This window comes from Triplophysa rosa, linkage group LG13, assembly GCF_024868665.1.
Source record: "Triplophysa rosa linkage group LG13, Trosa_1v2, whole genome shotgun sequence".
Taxonomy (NCBI): domain Eukaryota; kingdom Metazoa; phylum Chordata; class Actinopteri; order Cypriniformes; family Nemacheilidae; genus Triplophysa; species Triplophysa rosa.
This window is the reverse complement of record NC_079902.1, coordinates 7936051-7961385: the sequence shown is the minus strand read 5'-3', so window position 1 is coordinate 7961385 and position 25335 is coordinate 7936051. Positions and strand designations below refer to the sequence as shown.

General features: G+C 43.4%; 1 protein-coding gene across 1 annotated transcript; it reads left to right on the top strand.

The window, feature by feature from the left end:
- The first annotated feature begins 394 nt into the window (after positions 1–394).
- Positions 395–23984, top strand: LOC130564276 (solute carrier family 4 member 11-like). The gene is given in 19 exon segments (XM_057350238.1): positions 395–484; positions 4862–4913; positions 12917–12960; positions 13133–13200; positions 13202–13332; positions 13485–13570; positions 14948–14998; positions 15535–15619; positions 15730–15855; positions 16148–16251; positions 16253–16265; positions 16372–16504; positions 17529–17602; positions 19670–19822; positions 21657–21822; positions 22090–22263; positions 22428–22623; positions 22812–22981; positions 23089–23984. Coding segments are annotated over 18 exon segments (1845 nt in total). The 5' UTR covers positions 395–484; positions 4862–4909; the 3' UTR covers positions 23156–23984.
- The last annotated feature ends 1351 nt before the right edge of the window (positions 23985–25335 follow it).

Sequence of the window (25335 nt, the reverse complement as noted above, 5' to 3'; positions counted from 1 at the left end):
ATATTCATATCAGGTCTGAACTGTTTAATGCATAAAACTAGGTTATTAGTCAAGGTTTCAAACAGCTTCAGGTGAGAAAAATGTCATAAGATCATACTCCCAGAATGTGGGAAGTTAAAAAGATTGTTGTATCCACTATCCGATAACAATGCTCTATCAGACACAACCCAAACAATTCCTACACTTCAAAACAATGATAAATGAAAAATAATACCTCCCTCGGTCACTTTCAGTTTTGTCTGGTTTGATGTCAGTGAGTGGCACAAGGACCCAGAGGCAAAGCAACCCGCCCCTTTCATGTGGAGTGAAGTTAGTATAGACTTCAGCTCAAGTGCATGCTAAGGTGTGGGAAGGCAGAGTTGTGAAACAAACAGCAGACTCTTTGAAAACCGGTTTCTTTGAAACCGTGATGGTTTGATCCAGGTGGGACATTCACCTTAAAAAATGATGGACTGCAAAGAAGTGCTTGATTTTGTGCCAGCAGGTAAGTTCAGCTGTGTTTGGGGCTTCTGTCAACTTTGCAACCTTATAGACTTGAATGAATGCTGTCATGCACATATTTACAAGTCTTGTTGTTTGTGCAAGCAAGAGCGTTACCTGTTGTGCAGAAACTTTAAAATGGGTTGATCGAATTGTGAATGACGTATTTACATTTTCCCTTTGGAAAAGAAACAGCACTTGAAGTTGGCTAAAGTTGACTCCAGTCTGGCAGGGACTCTGTAGGTCTTCATCTAATCTCATCACTTGATCCTCCGAGTTATTCATCTCATTGGCAGAGACTCTTGTGGCTGTCACACTTTTATGTGCGAGCTTCCTCAACAGGACATTTCATTGCATTCTTAAGATATATGTGTGATGGAGCAGCGGCGGCCGTTCATTTCTGCCTTAATTTGGTCTCTTATGAATAAGATTATTAGTGTCCTCATGAGGGCAATTTAAAGGATCATTTGTTCCGGTTGAAGTTGCTTGGGTGTGGAAGATTACCAGGTGGGAGAAATGCTACTAATTTTGCTCATTTTCAAGGATTTTGCATTGAACATCTCCTATTATGCGATAATCAACACAGCGGGTACAGTATCATGAAATGCATTTTTAAACAGAAACGCTTTGTTAAATTGTAAATGTAGTGTTGGTACATTGTCAGGTAATCCTTAAATAACTCTTTGAATTATTATATTTTTTCTATAAGAAGATTATGCCCTATTACCACTCAGTCTGTCTGTCAAAACTCACATTATGGATAATATTCAGTTCATAATATTGTAAAATTACCGGAGGTGTTTACTTTGGTCTTGCTTCCATAAACAACAATGTACTTTTGTGTTGAGGTTTTAAACATAGGGATATTTTTCAATATTATTTTTCATGTGGCACATTATCTTTTTACTTTATCCTTTTCACAATATATTTTTGACAGTACAAGTTTCAACAGTCTATAAAAGAAAATGGTTTTTAAAGACCTTTCTCAACACTGTTTTCCTTTCTGACGTAGTCTTCAGAATTGATATCACACAGTATTTTTTAAAAGATCAAATTGTTTTCAGTCTGTGTAAGATAAACATCAATATATTGCATTCAATCTAAAACATACTGAAGAAACGACATTAAGGGATACAATAAGGACAGAATAGTGAAGCCTCTTCCAACATCAAGCTTCATTGTGTCCTAATGATGGAAAACAAAAGCAAACCACAATTGAGGAGGTTTGAAATAACAGACTGGGAAAACACACATATTTTTCAATGTTGTTTGTTATTGACTGGCATGTCCTGCCTCTGTACCTGCTGATATTTTTATGTCATATTATCTCTGATAATTACATGTATACATACTCTCTACCTACTCTCTATCAAGGAAAAGTACTGATCCAAGTCGTTTTACTGGTGTCAGTTTCATTTACCATGATTTACATTTTCATGTATTATTCCTGTCAACGCTGCAGGACAGCACAGTCAGCAACAGGAAGTCAGTGAGTTTGCTAACAGGAAGTCTAGTAAGGCAAGCAAACTGAACCAGTGAAGAAAAGATCACAACAAGTTGTCTATTGGGAGAGAGTGATTGCTTTGTCATCAAAACCTGCTTTACACGAGGGCAAACACAGAATCACTTTTTTTCAGATGATATTTGTGTAATAGACATAGACCTGTATGTTTGTATTTGCTTCTTAATGCAATATACATAATACGTGTTCAAAGGTGTATAAAGACCTTACATGCCGAAGCATTATATTTGTATGACCTTTATAATGAGCTATTTCTATCTACATACAGCGTGGGTCCCCTTACATGGAATTCATTATGTTGTTTCTACAGTAGCCCTAAACGGACACACCGCTCAGAGTGCGTTTCGTAAATAAGTTATATCCTTCGCAAAGAAGCGAAAACGTCACGACATCTTAGCCCTGTTTCAGCCGCCGTAGTGCTTTTAAAGGGAGGGGTAGAGTGAGCCGTTGGTTGCAGTTCGCAACCTCACTGCTAGATGCCGCTAAAATTCACACACTTGACCTTTAAGTCAATCGCTCTATAAAATGCCATAAGCAAACAACAAAAATGTTAATATACACTCATGGCATGCTTTAAATATTGAATAAACATTATTAGTCCTAACCCTTGATCTCCATAACAAAATCCCAGATGATCAGACAATTCAGCAATTCATTTTTTATAATTTATTTAAAAAATTGATGTTGGCGATTCCTGGGGCCTAGAGGCTTTATTTTGTTGAATTTTGTGATATGAATAAACAGTGCTCATAAACAACTTTGTTCCAGTTTCTGTGACGTTTGGCTATTGCTAGTTTTGTCTTTGTGAATTTATATTTATTTGTCAACTCATGACCATGTACAGCCAGTTAACCTGATGAATTTCACTCTGTGAGTGGAGAATACCAAGTTTGATGGGTCCTGATACCGGTCTAGAAAATCATTCCTTTAATCTCAGGAGTCACAGGACCGGGTTTTAGGGCAGATCCATTTAAGAGGGAGGGATTTCGTTCAAACCATTCTCAGACACACATTATTAGTGACAATCTCAAAAGACAAGCCCCAGATTCACAGTTACCCTGATTATTTATGTATTATTTAGCAAACGTTCACCAGCAACAAATGGCAGCCTGAACTGAATCAATTGATCCGGGGTGGCGGGACAGCAGAGGCAGGGTTCTGTCTTGAGGCTGAAGCTGCAGGGTTTTTAGACCTCCGTTATGGCCTAGCAGGTTGCTAAATTAAAGATGTTAGGGAATGATGGTGGAGTCGAGGACATTGGAGATAGCAACACAATGTGCTAAGAATATCCTACAGCTCATGATAAGATTTTTTGTGCAGAAAATTACCTTTTTATCCCATCCACCCTAAAGAAAGTAAGTGGCCTTAAGCCTTCCATGGATGACTTTATCATGGCTGGTTTAAATTGGATGAATTTCAAAGATGAGAAATTTCCATTAAATCCCAGTGCTTTGATGGCATGGAATAAGTATGTGCAGTTGTGGTCAAAATACGGAGTTTAAAGTTTTAGGATCATGTGGGTTTTTCACTCTATTGCCCCCCACAGTGTGCCACAATTGGTCCATTTTGTCTTTTATTGAGCATAGACAGTACTTACAGTAGAAGCCGTTTCCTAGAAATATAAAATATATGACATGATCTATGTTAAAAAGCATAAATTATGTGAATCTGAAGAAATCATGTTCTCACAACCGTACACTTAAAGGGTAAGTTTACCCAAAAAAATCTGTCATTATTTATTCACCCTCATTTAAAACCTATGACTTTCTTCTGTAGAGCACAAAATAATATATTTTAAGAAATGTGTCAGTGGTTTTGTGCCCCTACAATGGAAATCATTTTGGTTTCCAACATTCTTCAAAACATGTTCTTTGGTGTTCTGCAGAACAAAGAAAGTCTTACAGGTTTGTAATGACACAAGGGTGAGTAAATGATAAAATAATTTTCATTTTGGGATGAACTATCCCTTTAAGAAAACACTAACCCCCAAATTCTCATTACCTCAATGCATCCAGACATCCTTATTTTACTACTTTTTAGTGGATAATTATAATATAATTATAATTATAATCTTTACATGACGTATAACCTTTACATGTACTTGCCAAGCTTTGCTAGTAATAGGTACTGATCATGAATATATGGTGTTGCCATAGTCATGTACAGCAGTGGTTCGCAACAGGGGGCCAGGGCCCACAAGGGAGACCCAGCTGACTAACAAGGGGGCCTCAAAATAACTAATAATTTAAAATTAGACAAAATTAACATTTAACAAACTAAAAACCAAGATATTTCTTATTATTTGACCATTTTCATAATGACAAAATTTCCAGTTAATGTCAAACTCTGAAATATTTGATTGGGTAGAAATTGAGTTTTTGTGAGTGGGAGGGGGGCCTTTGAATATTGTTAAATGGGGGGCCTTGGAGTCAAAAAGGTTGAAGAACCCGGTGTACAGTATCATGGTATTAACACGCAGATGTCACAGCTGTACACAGTAAGAACACATGTCGTCGCTGTCAGACTGATTTTCATTTGTTCATAAATCATTAATACTCGTGGTCATTCATGTTTGTCTGTGGGCTTTGAAATATTAAGCAATAAAAAATATGAACATGTTTACTTATTAAAAACTGCTGTTTTTTCATCTCACGTAAAATGGCAGTTTAGAAGGTTTCAGTCTGACAGCGACAATATGTTAAAACACTTTCTTAGTAACATGGTGCTTTATGGTAACTATATGTGAGTGAAATGTGTTCTTGAATCTCCCATTCACAGCTTGAAATGCTGTACAGTATGTAAAAATGACTAATTCATTGAATGATGTTGAATTCATTTGATATCTGTTTTCTTCCACAGCTGTTTCATCATCTGGGCAGACAAAAAAATGGCTACATCTTTCAAGGGATGGGTGAGAACAAATCTATTCCTGTTTCTCAGTGCCTCTTTCATAGACACATTCAGTTTGCAAACTCTGTTAACTATGAGATAGGGGTCTGACAACCGTTAAACACTGTTAAGTGGAAAGATTGTGAACGTATGAGCATCATTTTTAAATATTAGTTTAAAATTCACAGCATCACATCAGGTTAACAACACCATAAACTAGACAACAAGTAAACACAGACTGCACAGCATATCACCCCAACTATAAACAGCTGCACCCCGGACAAACTTTTCAGTTTATTCCTCAGAAAATCGTATAGTTTACCTCATGTCATGATTATACTCCTCCATGCACAGAAAGAATTTATTGGGCCGGCTATAGTTATATTGCCGTGTGCCTGGGCAGGATTTTATTAGAGCATGGGTGCATTCTGTATCTTTAACAGATGGTGTATATATTTTTGAGGTGGATGGATCTGTGTTCAGATACCATAAATAGTGTTAAATATTTCTAAGGCTGAGATGAAAAGCACATGATTGACCGAACAGGAAGTCGGTGCAGAACATCTCGCAGTCTCTGTACAAACCTATTGTGCTATATTTCGTCTTTCAGCTGTAAAAGGTCACGTCAGACTGAGTTAGGCGGTGAAATGAGATTATTATAATCATTTTAATGCTGAGAAAGATCTACGCAAGCTGCTCTATTGTGACATTTCAATGCTTTAGAGCTGCGAGACGAGAGGAGAAGAGATGAGACGGACTCATCATCGAAACAGATAAAAGTCACTATGAGACGTCCATTTAGCCTATCATCTCTGATCAGTGTTTGTGATTAATTAGGTCACATCTTTGTAAGATCTAGAGATGTACAACGCACTGACAATTTATATATGTTCTTTTACTGGCTGATATGGTGGCTGCTTTAGATCTAGTTGCGTAGATGCAACATTATCCAAAAACTGATGCCAGTCTAACAATGCACTTTTCACAGTCAGTCAAGAATGTATTGTGTAGTAAATGTGCTCATAGGGGATTAAAGGAACAGTTCTCCTAAAAATGAAAATGAGCTAAATTGGCAGAGCACAGGGAAATATACCCAGTTAAAGGGGTAGTTCACCCCAAAATAAAACAATTCTCTCATGAATTACTCACTCTCTAGTTTGGTTGAACACAGATATCGTCGGGAACGAGACGTTGTGTCGACCCGACAGATGGGGTTCGTCCCTGAGAACCAATCGCTTCCGACTTCTTAGAAAAGGCCAATGAAATTGGCGAATGAAATTTGCATGCCGGACTCCGCCCCCGGATATCCGGTATAAAAGGGAGACGGCGTGCCTCATTCATTCACCTTTGTTCTGAGGAGCCTGAGACCTCTCACGACTGCTGCAGTGGGCAGCACGTGTTGTGGCAAGAAGGACACAACATCTCGTTCCCTCCATCAGGAACTGAGGTTACATCCGTAACCAAGACGTTCCCTTTCTGTCGGTCTCTCGATGTTGTGTCGAGCCGACAGATGGGGTTCCTATGGAAAACGCCACAACACTGTGCCCTGTCACAATCTCTAGCGAAGCGACGGTGACTGGCCTGGGCTTGTCAGCCGTGAGCGCTGCCGCGAAATTGTAACCTACCAGTGGGTAGGTAGGGGGTCCCAGAGCTTTCTTGAAAGGTGGGAAGGCCCCTGCCTTCAGCCTCACATGCGGCAGCCTTGTTTCTCTAACAGCGAGAAGCCGCCCGGTACCGTAAGGCCACTGGGTAAGCGCTACTTCCTCAAATGGGGGATGTGCTACAGAGACCACTTCCTACCGCAGGGAGGAGTTTAGTGGAGATACTAACATGGTCTCACCGTTAGGGGAGAACTCATGGGAGGAAAGTGCGAACTGAGTGCGAAGGAGTTAACCGCAAGGTGGAGGTCAACCTAGGGAAGGTCATGGGTTACCAAGGTGGGAACCAATCATGAGGATACATCAGATGGAACCGCCCTGCTGGGGGGTTACAACGTCCGGTAGCACTAGGTCCGGTTAGAGCTATGTTGTGGATAACTCAGTTGTACCCGGCGTAAGGGGCAGGGCTGCTCTGCCCATCCTGCCCGCAGGAGGTGCTTGCTTAGTAATGGATGGAGTGCCTGTTCTTCACCCAGTGGGGGAAGAAGGGAGGCTAGTTTAGTATGCCGACCCCCCTAGAAGAAAGGGGGGGAAGGTACTGTCATAGGCGTACACCCTACCGGCCGCCAGTCTTGCATGATGCCTGCAAGACTCGAGCTGATGCCGGTTTTACACGGAGGCTGTAGGACCTCGCGAAGGTGATGGGTGTGGCCTCGGACAGGAGTACCCTTGCGGGCAATGGGTGGTGTCCAGGGAGGCGAACAGGTCTACCTGAGCCCGCCCGAACTGTACCCAATGAGCTGGACTGCGCGGGGCTGGAGTCGCCACTCTCCGCGAGGCGTCAACTGACGAGAGAGCACATTGGCTGTCTGGTTCAGGTCACCTGGGATATGTGTGGCTCGCAGGGATCTGCTCACCTGCGGACTCCACAGGAGGAGGCGTCGGGCGAGTCGTGTTAGCTGCCGTGAGCGAACGCTACCCTGGTGGTTGATATATGCTATGGCAGTTGTGCTGTCCGACCGGACCAGCACATGCTTGTCCTGCACGAGAGGTTGTAGCTCCTTCAGTGCAAGTAGCACATCCAACAACTCTAGGCAGTTGATATGCCTGCGCAGGCGGGGGCCCATCCATCACCCCGATACTGCGTGCCCGTTACACACGGCACCCCAACCCTGCACCACGACGCGCCTCGTGACCTGCCCGAGAGGGACCCCCGTCCGTAGAAAGGTCATTGAAGACCAAGGGGTTAGGGTGCTTCGGCAGAGAGGCGTAATCACTATCCGCCTTCTGCCGGTGTGCCACGCTCTTCAGGGAACTTGACTCTGTAGCCAGTGTTGGAGTGGTCTCATGTGCATCAACCCGAGGGGTATCACCACTGCCGAGGATGCCATGTGCCCTGGAGCCTCTGAATTTGTTTCAGGGGGACCTCTGACTGCTTGAAATATTCCAGGCAGTTCAACACTGACTGAGCGCTTTCTGTAGTCAGTCGTGCTGTAATGGAGACAGAGTTGAGTTCCATACCAAGAAAGGGGATGCTCTGCACAGGGGAGAGCTTGCTCTTTTCTCGGTTGACCTGTGGTCCCAATCGATCTAGGTGCTAAAGCACTAGGTCCCTGTGTGTACATAACAGATCTCGCGAGTGTGTCAAATGAGCCAGTCGTCGAGATAGTTTAGTACCCGCACACCTCTCTCCCTGAGGGGAGTGAGGGCGGCTTCCACGATCTTCGTGAAGACTCGTGGGGACAGGGATAGACCGAAAAGGAGGGACTCTGTACTAATATGCCCGACCCTCGAAAGCGAACAGTAGGAACGGGCGATGACGAGGGAGAATCGAGACATGAAAGTAAGCGTCCTTCAGGTCGATTGCCTTGAACCAATTTTGACATCTGGTAGATGCCAGGATGCGCTTCCGCGTGAGCATCCTGAACGGCAGTAGTAGCCTACTAGTCAACTAGTAGTAGTTGAGTAGGTGCCTGTTCAGGGTACGCAGATCTAGCAACCCCCCCTTTTTGGGGACAATGAAGTACGAGCTGTAAAGTCCGTTGAACATCTCGGCTAGAGGGACGAGCATGATCGCTTCCTCTCCAGAGGGGTGAAGCACGGGATCATCCTTACCTCGGACTGAGGTTTGAGAGGATGCTCTGAAACCTGGGCGGGCGTCTGGGGAGTTGGACCACGTAGCCGAGACGGATCGTATCCCGTAGTCACCGTGACGGTTTGGGAAGCCTTGTCAGGCTCCCAGGAACCGATCCAGGGAGGCTAGGGGTACGTTCTGCTTCATCGACCGCCCGGGGGGTGGTTCGATGGCCGGCAGTGCAGATCCCTTCGAGAGGAGATCGCCTCTGCTGTTTTACCTGACCGGCGATGATGTAGCACAATGCACCATCGATTGAGAGTGCTTAGGCTGATGATTATCCTCGACATTGGGTCTCGCCTCAACGTTGAGTTGACGAACACCGTCGTGTAGAGGGTGAGAGCGGCTGTGATAATACCCAGATGATGAAGTAGCACAACGCACCATCGATTGAGAGTGCTTAGGCTGCTGATTATCCTCGACATTGGGTCTCGCAGTGACGCAATGTCGAGTTGCCGAACACCGTCATGTAGAGGGTGAGAGCGGCTGTGATAGACACCCAGAGAGTGAGAGAAAACTCTTAGAAGTGGGCTGTTGGGATGGGGCAGGAACCGTCCCGGATCGACCAACCAGCGATGGAATGGCTGGGGTCGGGCCCGAAGGTATTCTCGATCTCCCTGGGGTCTTCCCATGAGGGCCGCTTCGGCTTCCGCCGCGGCTGCTGACGGGGTGGTGGTCTCCTCTTCGATGTCTTCTTCCGGGGGGCCGCCTGAGTGGGGGGGGGGCGCCAAACCGGAAGGCGTCGAAGAGGACCAGGGCTGCTAGGAATCAGACGGTGCACGGGATCTCGATGGCCAGAGGGCGGCCGAATCGTGGCGGGCGAGGATATCTTGATCTCTGCTCGACAGTATCACCGAACAGCCCCCCCTTGCGAGATGGGTGCGTCGAGAAATGGACTTTCTCGGCGTTACTCATCTGTGCAAGGTTCAGCCAGAGGTGTCTCTCCTGGACCACAAGTGTGGACATCGCCCGACCCAGGGCCCGCGCGGTCACCTTGGTCGCCCGTAGAGCGAGGTCGGTGACTGCGCGGAGTTCCTGCATAAGCGCTGGGTCGGTCTTACCCTCGTGGAGCTCTCTCAACGCCTTGGCCTGATGGACCTGCAGGATGGCCATAGCGTGGAGAGAGGGGACAGCTTGGCCCACAGCAGAGTAAGCTCTCGACACCTAAGATGCCGAAGAACCTACATTCTTTGGACGGGAGTTTAGGTCGAGCCCCTGGGGGACATCGACGTATCCTCTAGCTACCCCACCATCGAGGGAAGAAAGGGCGATGGAACTAGTTGACATGCACGTGCCGAAAGGGGGTGTTCCAGGTCGTACTATGCTCCTCATGCTCTTCCGGGAAAACAAGGCACTGGGGGCGAGTGCGGCTTGGAGCCGCTCTCAAACCCGAGGTACCATGTATCCAGCCGCGAGCATTGGGAGATGCAGTGCGGTGCACTGCAACCCAATGCCGGCGGCCCGGAAAAGCATGGCTGACATTTCGACGTCCGAGGGAGGGAGCTCTGAGGAATTGTCGGAGTCCGATGCCAGTAAGTCACCCTCCGATGCTGCAACGGACATCTCATCATCACGCACCGTTTCCGAATACGTGGTTGAGGAACAAGACGGTGGGACCGTCTCATGGGGAACGGTCAGACGAGCGAGACGAGGTGCGAACGGTCCAAGAGCCAGTGGCTGACGGATTAGCGCTCACAGTAATCCTCATATCACCCTCGCTGCTCGCCGTAGTGGGCGGCAGGGCTGTAGTCCTGCCGTCACGGAACGGGAAGCAGACGAGGTGGTGGCTGAGTCCCGTGGTAGCACAGCCACCCGTGACTGAATCATCAACCGCCCGCAGTGCGGGCAGGACGTATCCACAAGGGCTGCCCCAGCATACTGGAAGCAGACCTCGTGTCCGTCCCCCTCCTCGATGAGTGTGTTGCACCCACGAGAACAGCAGAACATGCCACGCTGGAGAAATTTGCTCTTTTAGAGAAAAAACTAGAACACTTCTGGAACCGCCGAGACGCCCAGGGGAAGTCGCCACAGGAAGGGACAGTCCGCTGCACCACGTCGTAGAACCGGCAGAACCAGAGGTCTTGTAGTTGCTATTTGTAGCGAAGTCTGTTGATCATGAGCGAAGGCTCCGAAGAACAAAAGGTGAATGACTGAGGCATGCCGTCTCACTTTTATACCGGATATCTGGAGCGGAGTCCGGCATGCAAATCAAGGACAAATCTCCTTATTTAAAAGGGGCAAAGCTTATACGCAACTGGTTAGCAATAGTTCAGATACTTGCATTGGCTTCTTTGTTTCTCAGGACACATGCTGGCGCGCGTATCAAAGGGTCCTGATGTGTTCGGAGCAGGCCGTGAGTCTGTTGATTTAGCTGAAGCAAACTGCCGTTAGAAACTGTCTCTGAGGAGAGGCAAGTCTCGAGAGGTTGAAAGATTACGAGCGAGCGAACGAGCGTGAATGCACACAAGTGAACAAACATACACAAAAGAGCGAGCTTTCCTGCGTGTTCAGATGTTTTAACACAGAGGGCGTCACACCCCTCCAAGGTGGGCGATCCAATGTGATGAGATAGTTTTGGGCGCGAAAACATGTTTCTTTGTCCGGCACACTAACTCATTTGCATTTATGGTCGCCTGGGAGTTTGGAGCAGGAATAGACTTAGAATAGAATAAAATGAGTATGGTATAAAATACATTACTGTGCTATACACCATATTCTAAGACATGAAAAAGGAAACACGTAGATATGAAACATGAAAGGGTTACAATTACATTGACCTGTAGTTTGGACAAGAATGTAAATATACACAGAATACCACTAAGCACATATGCCTTTGAGGTTATAGGTGAAGGAGAATAACATAGAGACAAGCATACAATGTGGAGATTCATGTGTATACACTTTAAACCAGTCTTTTGTGGCTAAGGAAAGAGAAAGAGACATTCTTTTGGAAGAATTTGAGGCTCTCAGTCCCTGGGGGCCACATGGCTTTTCTCACTTTGGTGAACAGTCCTGTCCTCCCCCAAGAACCTCCTTTGAAGTCTAGGGGAGAGTATCCAAATCTGACCTGGTCAGTGATGAAGGTGTTGAGAATAGTACATTTGGACAGACTTGTTGGTGCCTGGTCGTAGTCCTGCTGAGAGGTTACTTTGTTTTACGATCAGAGATGGTAAACTTTGATCCGACCATACCCTACAACATCACAAGCAACGCAACGTCCGCCATTGTTGATGGTGTTTTAAGTTTGGCGCTAACGTTGCTGGGAAAGATGAGACGTAGTCAGTGACGTATGACCTCGCTCCCTTGTGGCTCTCTAACCCGTGGAAAGCAAACCGGTTTTTAGCAGGTTCACCAGTGGAACCAGCTCTGAACCAATAATAGCACTAGCTCCGAACCAGCACCCGGTTGATTTTGGTTGAAAAGGGGTATCCGTGATCATCAGAACAAAGACATTTATACAGATTTGGAACAACTTGAAGGTAAATAAATGATGAGAGAATTTTTTATTTTTGGGTGAACTATCCCTTTAACACACAGATAAAAAAATGTGTACCGTGAATGCACTGATCGGTTCGGATAAATACAAAAACAGTATAAATTAGTTTTATTGGTAGTGTAACTAGATCAGTTTACATACATAGTAAATTGGATGCGATTCATTGCAAAATAAGTTTGTTTTGTCACTCTAAATGAGTTAAAAAGTATATATTTTTATATAAAATAAAATGTACAAGTATTCACTCAAAAGTCCTCCAGAAAAGTACAAATTCCCCAAAATAAGACTTAACAATTATGAAGTACTTGAATACTTATGAAGTATTATGAAGTCGTGAGGATCAGATCTGATGTAAATGTGTATGTGGGTGGTTTAGATGAGATTCTCTTTGAGACTACTTCAAAATCCGAACAAAAAAATCATTGTGATTGTAGCCTGAGGAGTGCACAGATCCCAACAGAACATCGACTGACAGCAGCAGCTCTGTCTTCTCCGCACTGAACGCCTCAGAAATTCTCTGTGTTCACAATCAGTATTGTTTTTGGATTTTGGCCGAAGTGTTTACCGCATTGGGGGCATTATTCGGAATTGAAGGTGTCAGCCTCTAAGACTCTGTGACTATTTATAACCAGAGAGACATAATACAGAGAGCTCAGGGCTTTAGATAATGAAGGAAAACACATCTTTTGGGAGTCTTAGTTCAGTGGTCCGTCATTCAAAATCACATATCCGTGTAACAGTACAAGGGTTTTAACAATTTATCTTTCTCTCTCCACCTCTTCTCTGTTTATTAATAGACACTGATGCCTCAGGATTTGGCCTCCTAAGTACATCAAGAAGAGTGAGTCTTTCTTTCCAAAGAAAAGTGTAATTTGAAATGTATCTGAATAATATTTTAAGACATCATGATTTAAAAATATTCCCGAAAAGTTAATGGAAATATTGTTATTTAATGCTAATGAATCTGTATCAGTACCATACAAGCCGTCTTAAAATGTTAATTTCTGTTTCAGTATGTGAAGCTGATGAATTTCCAGGAGGAGGTAAGAGCTCTTCGGGATCTGGATGGGTTCTTGGCTCATCAGCATCTTGCTGGATGAGAAAGCCGCCTCCTTGGATGAAGTGCTTCGGAGAATGCTGGGCCATGTGGCCAAGGATGGCCAGGAGGTCATGAGTGGTCTGTTCACAGATGCTGGAGGACATGATGCCAATGGTGAGCAGTGGGGAGCCAACCCCAAGTGTCACAGGTTGTCTAATCCAGAGAAACCAGAAATCCAGGGCAGACCCTTTGAGAATGTAGTTAATGGAAGGCTTTAAAACAAGGAAAGTGTCTTAGTTTCCTCTCTCTCGCTCCCTCTGTTGAAGTTCATCTGCTGACTGAAACCATTCAGAGTGTGACAGCGGCGGCCACTGGAGTACGCTACCAGCAGTCCTGGCTCTGTGTTCTGTATGTGGGGAATACATTTTGATTTTTACATAATGTTGCTGTCCTTCTGAAACCTCGAATGTTTAAATTCACTGTTTTTAGGACATGGAAAAAAGTGTCAAAGTTGACACAAACTTTTTAATACTTTTTATTGGTTAGATATTTGCAAAATCCAGTGACAAACATAAATGGTGACTAATAATAATGATTTATCACAAAAAAATTAAAATCATGAAATATAGAGATACAAGGTTTCAGAAGGACAGCAGCGATATACACTTTTGAAAAAGATTCTTCATGATGCCATAGAGAAAATATTTTCATAAAACTAACTTTTAACATCCAAATAGTTTGTCTGTTTCACGAAAGGTTATTTATATTATAAAAAAGTAGGTAAGAAATGGTTCTTATAAGAATAAAACCAAAATGATTCTACTATGGCATCACTGCGAATAACCTTTTGAAGCATTTTTTAAGAGTTTGCAGGTTACAGGTAAAAAGTCTGAGACCATTTGTTAAATGCTTTGCATTTTTCTTATTTAAACTTTATTTATAATATCAGTTTCTTCGTATTAAGTCAAAATTCAATTTTTCAAAACCTGATACTATCCCAAAATGCTTTATGAAGAAAATATGAGCTTTTACATAGGAGTGGCATAATCCATGTCACAAATTAGCTTGTTAGTTTAGAAACTCATAAATAAAAATTCGTAAATATTTCTTACTCGTTTTATCATGTTATCTATCATAAAATTTCCTGGTTTTAATCAGGTAAACCATTCTGTATATTTTAAGCTTTAAATTCAATACCAGATTTTGGCATCTCAGACTTTTAGGCCCCACCATATAAGTGTTTCTTGTACCTTAACCATAACGAGTTTAAGTGATAGTCTTTCTTCCACAGAACACAAAAGAAGATCTTTTGAAGAATGTTTTTAACCTGAACCCATTCACTTGCATTGGTTTTGTGTCCATACAGTAGAAGTGAACAGGTGCCGGCGCTGTTCGTTTACCAACTTTCTTCAAAATATATATTTTTGTGTGTTCTGAAGAAGAAAGAGGTTTGAAATGACATGGGAGTGAGTAAATGATGACAATATTTATATTTTTGAGTGAACTATCCCTTTAAGGTGCGTATTCCGTTTGGAAGTAAGCACATCTTTGTCCTACTCACTTTGAAGGGCAGAGCCAAGTGGGCACTCCGGAGAAAGTACGGCAATTGTATCTCATAATGTGGCAGTTTAAAACACACTTACTAAAGGGAGCAATAAAAACAGTGCCATTCTGCCATCCCCTGCTGTGCACCTCGTGCCAAAACAGCATTTTTTTTTTTTGAGCATGTGCTTTTTTGTATGCAGCTGTAAAGTGAAAAGTCTTCACAGACGTTGTGTTCGCCATCCAGAAGCCCTCGGTGGAGGAGGAGACCGACCCACACAGCAACAAACCACTCAAGGTCTGAACCAGCTTGAGGCTCGGGGCATGTTAATGGTATCGCAAACCAATTATCTGCACAGTCTGCCTGTTATCTCCATGCTTAATTTTTCCAGTGGGTTATGAAGCACACTCTCCACACGTACAGAACAGCCTCACATATTGTTCCTACAACTCCTCCAAATATTGAACTTCACCATGTTAATATGCATGTGTATGTACAGTATGTTTCCACCGATAGCTGCACCACCGATCCACTTTAAAGTATCATTCTGAAATTAACAGCTGTTTTACAACAATTACAAAAAACAAATAAATTAGTGATGTTTCGTTCCTGAACGAATCGTTCTTTTTTCAAGGGTTTTATAGTTACAGGTTTCATCCTGTGATAACAATCACCATAAAATTCTGTACAGGATCCTTGTAAATCGCACAGGCACTGTGCAGTTATTTACTTTTATGATTTATGGGCTTTGTAATGGTTTCAATCTTTTTAAAAGAACAGAAAAAAATATCAATCAAGATATGTTTTAAGCACTGTCTCTGTCTCGTACGCAGTTGAAAGATTTCCTAAGAGCTGGTCGTGGCATTTATGAAGACCTGTGCCGCAGGCTCCCATTGTACATATCAGACTTCACAGATGGTGAGTTTCTGTTTACCCCAAAGCCCCGCTTGACTTCACTTGTGCTAGAAATAACAGAATTCTCTGAGCTGCTCGGACTGAAGTGTTTTTTTCTGTTTGCTTTACCTCAGGTATTCTGGGCACTAACAGGTCTCTGCTTAAGTACACCACCATGGCCATTTTCGTCTACATCGCTATACTTCTGCCAGCTATTGCATTTGGCTCTCTGAATGATGAGAGCACACGAGGAGAGATAGGTCCGTGGCGGTTTACGTAATAGCTTGACCGTGCATATGGTTGTGGCTTGTGTCAGGAGGGGTTCTTATATATTGGATCAGTGTTTAATGGATAACTTTCCAACTTATGCAGAACACAAAAGAAGATATTTTGAAGAATGTTGGTAACCAAACCACACTGGCCCCCATTGACTTCCATTATATGGACACAAAACCACTGAGGCATTTCTCAAAATACCTTCTTGTGTGTTCTACAGAAAAAAAGAGTCACATGCTGTATACGTTTTGATTGACATGAGGGTGTTTTTTGCAGATGTACAGAAAACCATTATTGGTCACAGCATTGGAGGAATGATCTACTCTCTGTTTGCTGGGACTCCTATGGTTATTCCTCTCACCACAGCACCTCTCGCCATGCATCTTCATCAGCGGTACTGTACTCACCTCAGCTCTTATACTGTAAGTGGTGTTCACTGTCTCTCTCAGAGCACTGTGCAGTTCTGATGAAGCTTTCCATCTTGTGTTTGTGTACTGCAGTGATCAGAGGCATCTGTGACAACTATGATCTTGATTTTCCTGCATTTTATGCCTGCATTGGCCTCTGGAATAGTTTCTTCCTCATTCTGGGGGGGATCTTCAATGTCAGCCTGTTCATGAAGCTTTTTAAACGGTCAGTGGAGTAATGTATGTACGTATAGTACATATTATGTAAAGCATACATTACTGTCATTAGTGATGCTTATGGACTAGTAATGTCATGGACTAACCTTTTCTATGCTCATGTGGCATATGAGCATAAACAATATTCCTCTCAAATTTCAAATAAAAATATTGTTTCTGTTTGCATTTCTTAGCAGAAAACGAAAACTGGAGAAACAGGCCAAAATAAAAAAATCAGACCTCAAATACGGCAAAGAAAACAATTTCATATTATGAACTTAATATTATAATACAAAAGTATAATTTCTAGTAATATTGTGTATTTAGATGTTTAAAAATTATTTCTTTAAAATGATAACCTTGATTTTATCAGTTTTCATGTTTCTTATCATGCTGTCAGTCTTTCACATTGCTGTTGGATGATTTTATGTCACTAAGTCCTGAGGTTTGATTTTGTTGAAATTCAACAGACACTGGACTGGAATGACCACAGTACATCTAGAAATGCTGATTAGGCTACAAGAAAATTTGGAATGGTCTCTTATATTTTTATATCACATGAGCATTTTATAATAGTTAATGACATTTACATGTATATATAAACAAGAATTTATATTGCTAATAATATAAAATAAATGTATGTTTAATATATATTATTAATATTTGTAAACCTTTATTAAATGTTTAAATTTTTTACTTTGACCACTCACAACACTCATTGTGGAGCAAGCAGCACATTTATTATTTTAAAATTATATTATTATTATCATTATTATTGACACTGTAAGTCAATTTTTTCTTGTTACTGTTTGAGTCTTTTTGAGGCAAACGCCAAATCCTGATATAACTCAAGACATATCTGCTGCGGTCTCTCTCTGTACCAAAAACATTCATCATAAATCTGTGTTTTCTTCTCTTCCGTGTGGTAATCTCTGTTTGTGGTGTGCCTTGAGTTTGTTATGTCTTGGTTTGTGCCCGGTTGCTTTGATAAAAGGTAAGATCAGTCGCTCACTGTGTCCTACATGTCCTCTCAGCTCCACAGAGGAAGTGATTGCTTTGTTCATCTCCATCGCCTTTGTGGGTGACGCTGTGAAAGGCACAGTAAACAGTAAGTTCACAGATCAGGGCCCGTATTCATGAAAAATCTTAGCGCAAAGAATTCTAAGAATTCTTAGAAATGTGGGCGTTTCCTCTTAGAATTACAGAAAATATCCTAGTAAAGAAGAAAGTAATTCATAAAGCATCTTAACCCTTAAAAGAGCTCTTAAGGTAAAATTTTTTAGGAGTAGCGAGGAGGACTTTTAAGAGACTTAAGAGTTTCTTTAGCCGCAGAGAAAATGGACGAAACACAGAAAGTGAGAAGAAATGTGTTGCAATTTCAGGCTGTCTCCTCCAGGGGGGGCCGCCTGAGTGGGGGGCGCCAGAGCTGGAGGGTGTTGAAGAGGACCAGGGCTGCTGGGAAGCAGACAGTGCACGGGACTCGACGGCCGAGGCGGCCGAGTTGCGGCACGGAGGACTGCTTCTTACTGTCGAGAACCCTCTGGGGAGGCCGCGTGCGGGTCTCGCGCCCCCCGACGGGCGGGGGGTGAGCGGGGCCGCTGCGGCTCGACAGTAACACCAACCAGCCCCCCCTTGCGAGACGGGTACGTCGAGAAAGCGGACCTTCTCAGCGTTACTCATCTGCGCAAGTATTGGCCAGAGGAGTTTCTCATGGACCACAAGTGTGGACATCGTCCGACCCAGGGCCCGCGTGGTCACCTTGGTCACCCGTAGAGCGAGGTCGGTGGCGGCGCGGAGTTCCTGCAGAAGCGCTGGGTCGGTCTTACCCTCGTGGAGCTCTCTCAACGCCCTGGCCTGGCAGGAGCCATAGCGTGGAGAGAGGAGGCAGCTTGGTCCGCCGCAATGTAAGCTCTCGACGCCAGAGATGCCGAGACACCACATGCTTTGGACGGGAGTCTAGGTCGAGCCCTCCCAAGTGGCCGCCACCTACGGGCACGAGTGCACCGCGGCGGCATACTCCACCTGGGGGACACCGACGCATCCTCCAGCTGTCTCAACCTCGAGGGAAGAGAGGGTGACAGAACTTTGTTTGACGTGAAACATGCCGGGAAGGGGCGTTTCAGGTCTTACAAAGTTCCTCATGCACTTCCGGTAAACACGGCACTGGGGGCGGGCGCGGCTTGGAGCCGCGCTCAAACCCGAGGCGCCATGTAGCCAGCCGCGAGCGCCGGGAGAGGCAGTGCGGGCACTGCAACCCAACACTCACGGCGGCCCGGGAAAGCATGGCCGAAATCTCGACATCCGCTTTTTCCTGGGCTCGACCCCCCGAGGGAGGGAGCCCGAGGAATCGTCGGAGTCGGATGGCAGTACGTCACCCCCCGATGCTGCAAGAGAATCTCATCATCACGCATCGTGTCCGAATACGTGATTGAGGAATAAGACGGCGGACCGTCTTTTTTGGGGAACGGTCAGACAAGCGAAACGAGGTGTGAACGGTCCGTGAGCCGTGGCTGGCGGATTATCGCTCACAGTAATCCTCATATCACCCTCGCTGCTTGCCATAGCGGACGGCAGGGCCGTAGTCCTGCCGCCACGGAACGGGGAGCAAACGAGATGGTGGCTGAATCCCGTGGGAACACATCCACCTGTGACGCAACGTCTGAATCGTCACCGCCCGCAGTGCGGGCAGGACGTATCCACAACGTCTGCCCCAGCGTACTGTGTCCGTCCCCCTCCTCGATGAGTGTGTTGCACCCATGAGAACAGCGGGACAAGCCACGCTGGAGAAATTTACTCTTTTAGAAAAGGAAATTTTTGCTCGAACACCTCCGGAACTGCTGAGACGCCCAGGGGAGAGTCCCTGCAGGAAGGGACCGTCCGCTGTCCACGTCGTAGATTCCAGCAGAAAGAATGATCACCCAGATCGTAGAGAAGCTCACCAGATGCGTAGGCTCTGAAGAACAAAAGGTGAATGAATGAGCACGCCGGCTTCCCTCTTATACCCGGACATCCGGGGAGGAGCCCGGCATGCAAATTCCATTCGCCAATTTTCATTGGCCTTTTCTAAATACTCAGAAGATGATAGGTTCTCAAGACAAACCCCATTCTGTCGGTTCGACACAACGTCGAGAGACCGACAGAAAGGGAACATTCATGTAGAATTGTGTACTATAAGTTTTCATGAATCTGCAGTTTTTTATGTTTATCTTTTTTTCTCACAGCCCATTCCTGCATGCTAAAGTCAGAGAAGTGGTATCAGACTGCGCATTGCCAATACCTGTGGTCATATTCTCCTTCGTGGGCTCCGACCTTTTCAGTGACATTCAGCGTAAGGACCGTGTGCTCTCACATCAAAACAAACAATCACCTTTGATACTCTCAACAATTCTGCACATACAGTGAAAACTGTTGTATTTGTTCTTATACTATCATTAGAGGACAACAGTCTGGGTTGGATATAATTTGAGCCTGTAATAAAACTAAGAAATAGTCAAATCTTAAAGGGACAGTTCACACTAAAATTGATCAGCAAATCACCTTATGTTGTTCCAACCAGAATGTTTTGTTAAGGGGTAGTTCACCCAAAAAAACAAAAATTCTGTCATTGTTAACTCGCCCTCTTGTCATTTCCAACCTGTATGATTTTCTTCTGCAGAACACGAAAGAAGATATTTTGAACAATGTTGGTAAATGAAAACCATTGGTCCCCATTCACTTACATTTACATTTAGTCATTTGGCAGATGCTTTTATCCAAAGCGACTTACAAAGAGTTCAGGGAGCAATAAGCGATATGTCATACAGGAGCAATAATACAATAGGTGCCAATACAAAGTTACTGGTTTCAACAAAAGCTAGACCAATACCTGTTGAGAGAAAGAGAGAGGGTTAGTGTTAGAGAGGTTTTTTTTTCATTTGTCTGTCAAGTATTCACAGAAGAGATGGGTTTTAAGTAGTTTTTTGAATGTTGTGAGAGATGTGGTTGACCGGACTGAGTTAGGAAGAATGTTCCACCAGGAAGGAGTTGTGAAGGAGAATGAGTAGGAAAGCGATTTACTGCCCTTATGGGAATGCTGAACGCAGGGCTCTTGATTGGGTGTAGGAGAGTGTGAAAGTATGCCGGTGCAGATCCAGTGATTGTCCTGTAGGCAAGCATTAGCGACTTGAATCTGATACGGGCTTCAACCAGTAGCCAGTGGAGAGAGATGAAAAGGGGTGTCACATGAGCTCTTTTGGGCTGTTGGAAGACGAGGCGTGCTGCTGCGTTCTGAACCAGCTGGAGTGGTTTGATAGCCTTTGCAGGAAGACCAGCCAGGAGAGCATTGCAGTAGTCCAACCTTGAGATTACCAGGGCCTGGACAAGGAGTTGTGCCGCATGCTCAGTGAGATAGGGTCTAACCTTTCTAATGTTGAATAAGGCATATCGGCATGACCGCGTTGTCTTTGCAATGTGATCATTGAAGGACAGCTGTTCATCAAATATGACTCCGAGGTTCCTGGCTGTTTTGGAAGGAGTGATTGTGGTATTGCCAAATTGGATGGTGAGATCGTGTTGCACCATGGGGTGTGCCGGAAACATGAGTAGTTCTGTCTTGGCAGGGTCCAAGTCATCCAAGCTGAGATGTCTTCTAGGCAGGCTGTAATGCGAGCTGCTACAATGGTACTTGCAGTGGTACTTACAGTAGACTTGCATTGGTTTTGTGTCCATACAATAGGAGTGAATAGCAACCAACGGTTTTTGGTTACCAACATTCTTCAAAATATCTTCTTTTGTGTTCTGCAAAATAAAGAAAGTCAAACAGGTTTAAAATGTCATGAGAGTGAGTAAATGATGACAGAATTTTGGTTTTTGGGTGAACTAGCCCTTTAATGCCGATCTTTTCTATATAATGAATGTAATTGTGAACTGGCTCCATCAAAGTTGTGGCGACCAGATTCTGTTATATAGTCTAACATTTTTTGACAGTTTGATCCACAGATTAATGTATTACAACATATTTAAAGATCATTAGACTTTGCTTAAAAACACATTAAACAATGTGTAGCATTTACTGATGATCACTACAGTAGCAATGATATTATTGCTTTGAACCACATTAAAGTATAAATAAAAGCGAGAAAAATTACGACAGAACTGTATTTTTTATATTTATTGATTCACAGTTCCAGTATTCAACTACCAGAATGGAACCATATTCAAAGTGGCACCACTCTGCCATCTGACGGGGATGAACATAATAAGTGCATGTGGTCTCGGCTTCCTCCTCGCCTTGCTCATTTTCATTGACCAGAACATTGTTGTGTCCCTCACCAATGCCTCTGAGAACAGGTAGACCCATACATCTCGAAAATCACTCCAGCAAATTCAAATAACATTTCTATGATAAGATGCCGTGCATTTGTCTGCACAGACATCTCGAATCCATCAGATGATTGAACATTTGTTTTCCGTCTGTTGTGTCATCCCTTCTCTATTTGCTAACATTGCATCGGTTTGCTTTTCTCTGAGATCAGACAGCCGTCAATTCGCAGTTTGCTGTAGACAGTCGTGGGAGACGGTGAGAGTCAGCGTGTGATCTCTTTGTGTGTGCGTCAGACTACTAAAGGGAACGGCGTACCACTGGGACCTGATGCTCGCTGGGCGTATCAACATCCTGTTGTCAGTACTGGGGTTACCATGGATGCACGCAGCTTTCCCTCACTCCACGCTGCATGTGCGTCAGCTGGCGCGGGTGGAACAGCGAGTGGAGGGGGGGCACCGCTATGAAACGTGAGCACGACCACCTACATACAACTTATACATTTTTATGCATTTGGCAGATGTTTTTTCAAAGCAGTGTATTCAAGATTTACATCATGACCTTGGTGGTGTCATGAGTTACGGGAACTTTGACGATTTGGCATCTAAAAACATGTTCTTACGCGTAACTACGGGATAGTTAGCGTGAAGGAGACACGACTGACATCGCTGGCTGCGAACATTCTGATCGGTTTATCAGTGTTTCTGCTGCCGGTGCCTCTGCAGTGGATACCCAAGCCTGTTCTCTACGGCCTCTTCTTGTACATCGCTCTTACATCTATCGACGGAAACCAGATGTGTGATCGAATGGCCCTTCTGCTCAAAGAACAAGTGAGAGCAGTGCTTTAGTGAGCCAGTTACCCACATGCCATTTTGTATCTTGTGCTGTGGTCTGTATTTTTTTCTTAAAGGGATAGTGCACCAAAAAAAAAATTTTTTTAATCATTGATGTCGTTTAAAACCAGTGTGACTTTCCTCCCGTGGAACTGATATTTCACTCTCAAATCTCCATTCCCCAGACATCTTATCCCCACACTCACTACATCCGCAGAGTGCCACAGAGAAAGGTGCATTTCTTCACAGGCCTGCAGATAGTACAGCTCATCATTCTGTGTGCTTTTGGGATGTATCCTCTGCCGTACATGAAGATGATCTTCCCTTTGGTCATGATCTTGCTTATTCCAGTACGGTAAGACATTATATTAGATAGTTATAGGATCTTTGTTATGTTTACAGTGTTTGGGGGCTGTGGAAAACAAGATGGTAATTTGTTATGCCATGTTTTCTTTTTCGCAGAAACTACCTGCTGCCTAAGATCATTGAAGCAACGTACTTGGACATCATTGATTCTCAACACATGTGAAGAATCAACACTACCAAAAAAGGGTTTCAAATGCAATAGACATATGCATTTCATTGATATGTACCTTGATAGACAAGGTTGTTAAATACGTACAATTTTGTGATTTTATGCCCAGGTGAGACTTTTACAGGTGCTAATGACACTTGTATTTGGTTGTGATCCTGTATCTATTTTATATATCTGCAATGAATGCATCATCTCTGTTAATCTGTATTTTTATTTATGTAGTGGAATCATACATCCTTGTTGTCCTGTGATGATACATTGACGTCTTTGTATTTGGTACCTGGTAGTCCATATTTTTATTATTTTGTTGCTGTTTTCTGAAATTGAGAACTCAGAACAAGCTGATCATACAATGCAGAAGATCAAAAGCATCATTTTATTCATAGCCCTTCATTTTTTATTACCTTCCTCCAAAAGTTTCACCATGACAGGTTTTATAAATTTATTTTTAGCCCTTTGATTCATAATATCCATTAAACAGATAAAAAAACATTTTAACCATTCAGTGTGGTTACATCTAAGCCACCAAAAGCAATTATTTTTACCCTTACCAAGAATTCCACATTCTGGCCTTAATATGTAACTTATAATTTATGTTATTTTCTTAAGAAAATACATATCTGAGAAAAGTGTTGTAATATTTACTAAATATTTACTGAATGAATACCTCCCACATTTTGTAATGATCAATGCATTTGGAATGCATGCATACAATTTCATTTCATGCATCTCATACGTTTATTCACAGAGCATTTCACCCTGTCCGATAGATGTCGCTGCGCGCTGCCACCTAAATATGGAGCCAGAAATATGACAAAACAATCTGAATTTGAATTTCGTAAACCTGAATTATTGACAAGTGTTTTTTAACAAAACTGAATATTATATGGGAGTTAAAATAGTTTTGAATTAGATTTTGATTTCTAATTAGAATAATTTTTACTTGAATATTGAACATTTGAAATTTAACACAATTGCTTTTTTTTAAGGCAGAGTTTTATAGGCATGCATTTTCAAACAACATATTTTTTGCTCTGAATTCTTAGATTGCAAATATCCAATTATTTTTTTAAAACAGCCTCACGTTTTCAAGATGAAGAAGAAATTCGGAACATCAAATTCAATTTTCTAAAATTCAAAACGCAGAAATTCAGATCGTACAGAAAGTAGGTCAGAGGTCGTCCGCAGGGAAGAGAAGCTATGTAAGCTTGTAGCTTACATAGTTTATTCATTTTCTCTCTATTGTAGCATTAAATATTATACATAACTTTTATTGCAGCGTGCCACGTATGTCATTGACTTTGCAAGACCCACAAACGTTCTTTATAAAAATTGTATACATGTCTAATATATTAAATGTATATGCACCCACAAACGCTCGAAGCCAGCGCGCATAGTGGGGCAGCTAGCAGCGAGCGTGCACTAAGCACACTGTGGGTAAAAGCACCAACAGCAAACGCTGGGAGTGAGCGCAAACAGTGGAGGCACAGCAGGCAAAAACGCAGGCAGGGAGCGCACACATCCCGGGCAGCTGCCTAAGATTGCAGCGGTATGAGCTTGGCTATTCTGCAGCAACAACAAACGATCAACCCATGTAGTCTTGTGGGCGTGGTCGCAATTTGAAAAATGTAAATCCTTTTTATTTCAATGTAAGAAGTTCCACTCTCCAAAACAGCATGTTTGGAGTTTGATTGGATAATAAGAATAAATAACTGGCCATTGTGGCCAAAGCGCTCCGTTTGACTTTTCCGAGATCTTCTACTCTTCCCTGTGGACGACCTCTGACCTACTTTCTGTACGATCTGAATTTCTGCGTTTTGAATTTTAGAAAATTGAATTTGATGTTCCGAATTTCTTCTTCATCTTGAAAACGTGAGGCTGTATTTACCTTGTAACGGTGGGCCAGAGAGTTTAAGCCAACGTTACCCGGAATGGAACAGATGGCCATAGCCGAGGAAGAAAGACACGAGAGTCCATCGGTTAAACATCCCGCACAATTTTATAGTGGTGTAGAAACGGGGAAGGAAACCCTCCAGTTCCGTCACAAAGGAAAAGGTACACACATAGTCAGCGGTAGAGCGACCATCACACCTGTTCACCTCTCAGCGTCCAAACCCAACTCTCGCGTGCTAACGCAGGAGCCGCATGCATACACAACAGACTTCATCTTAAAG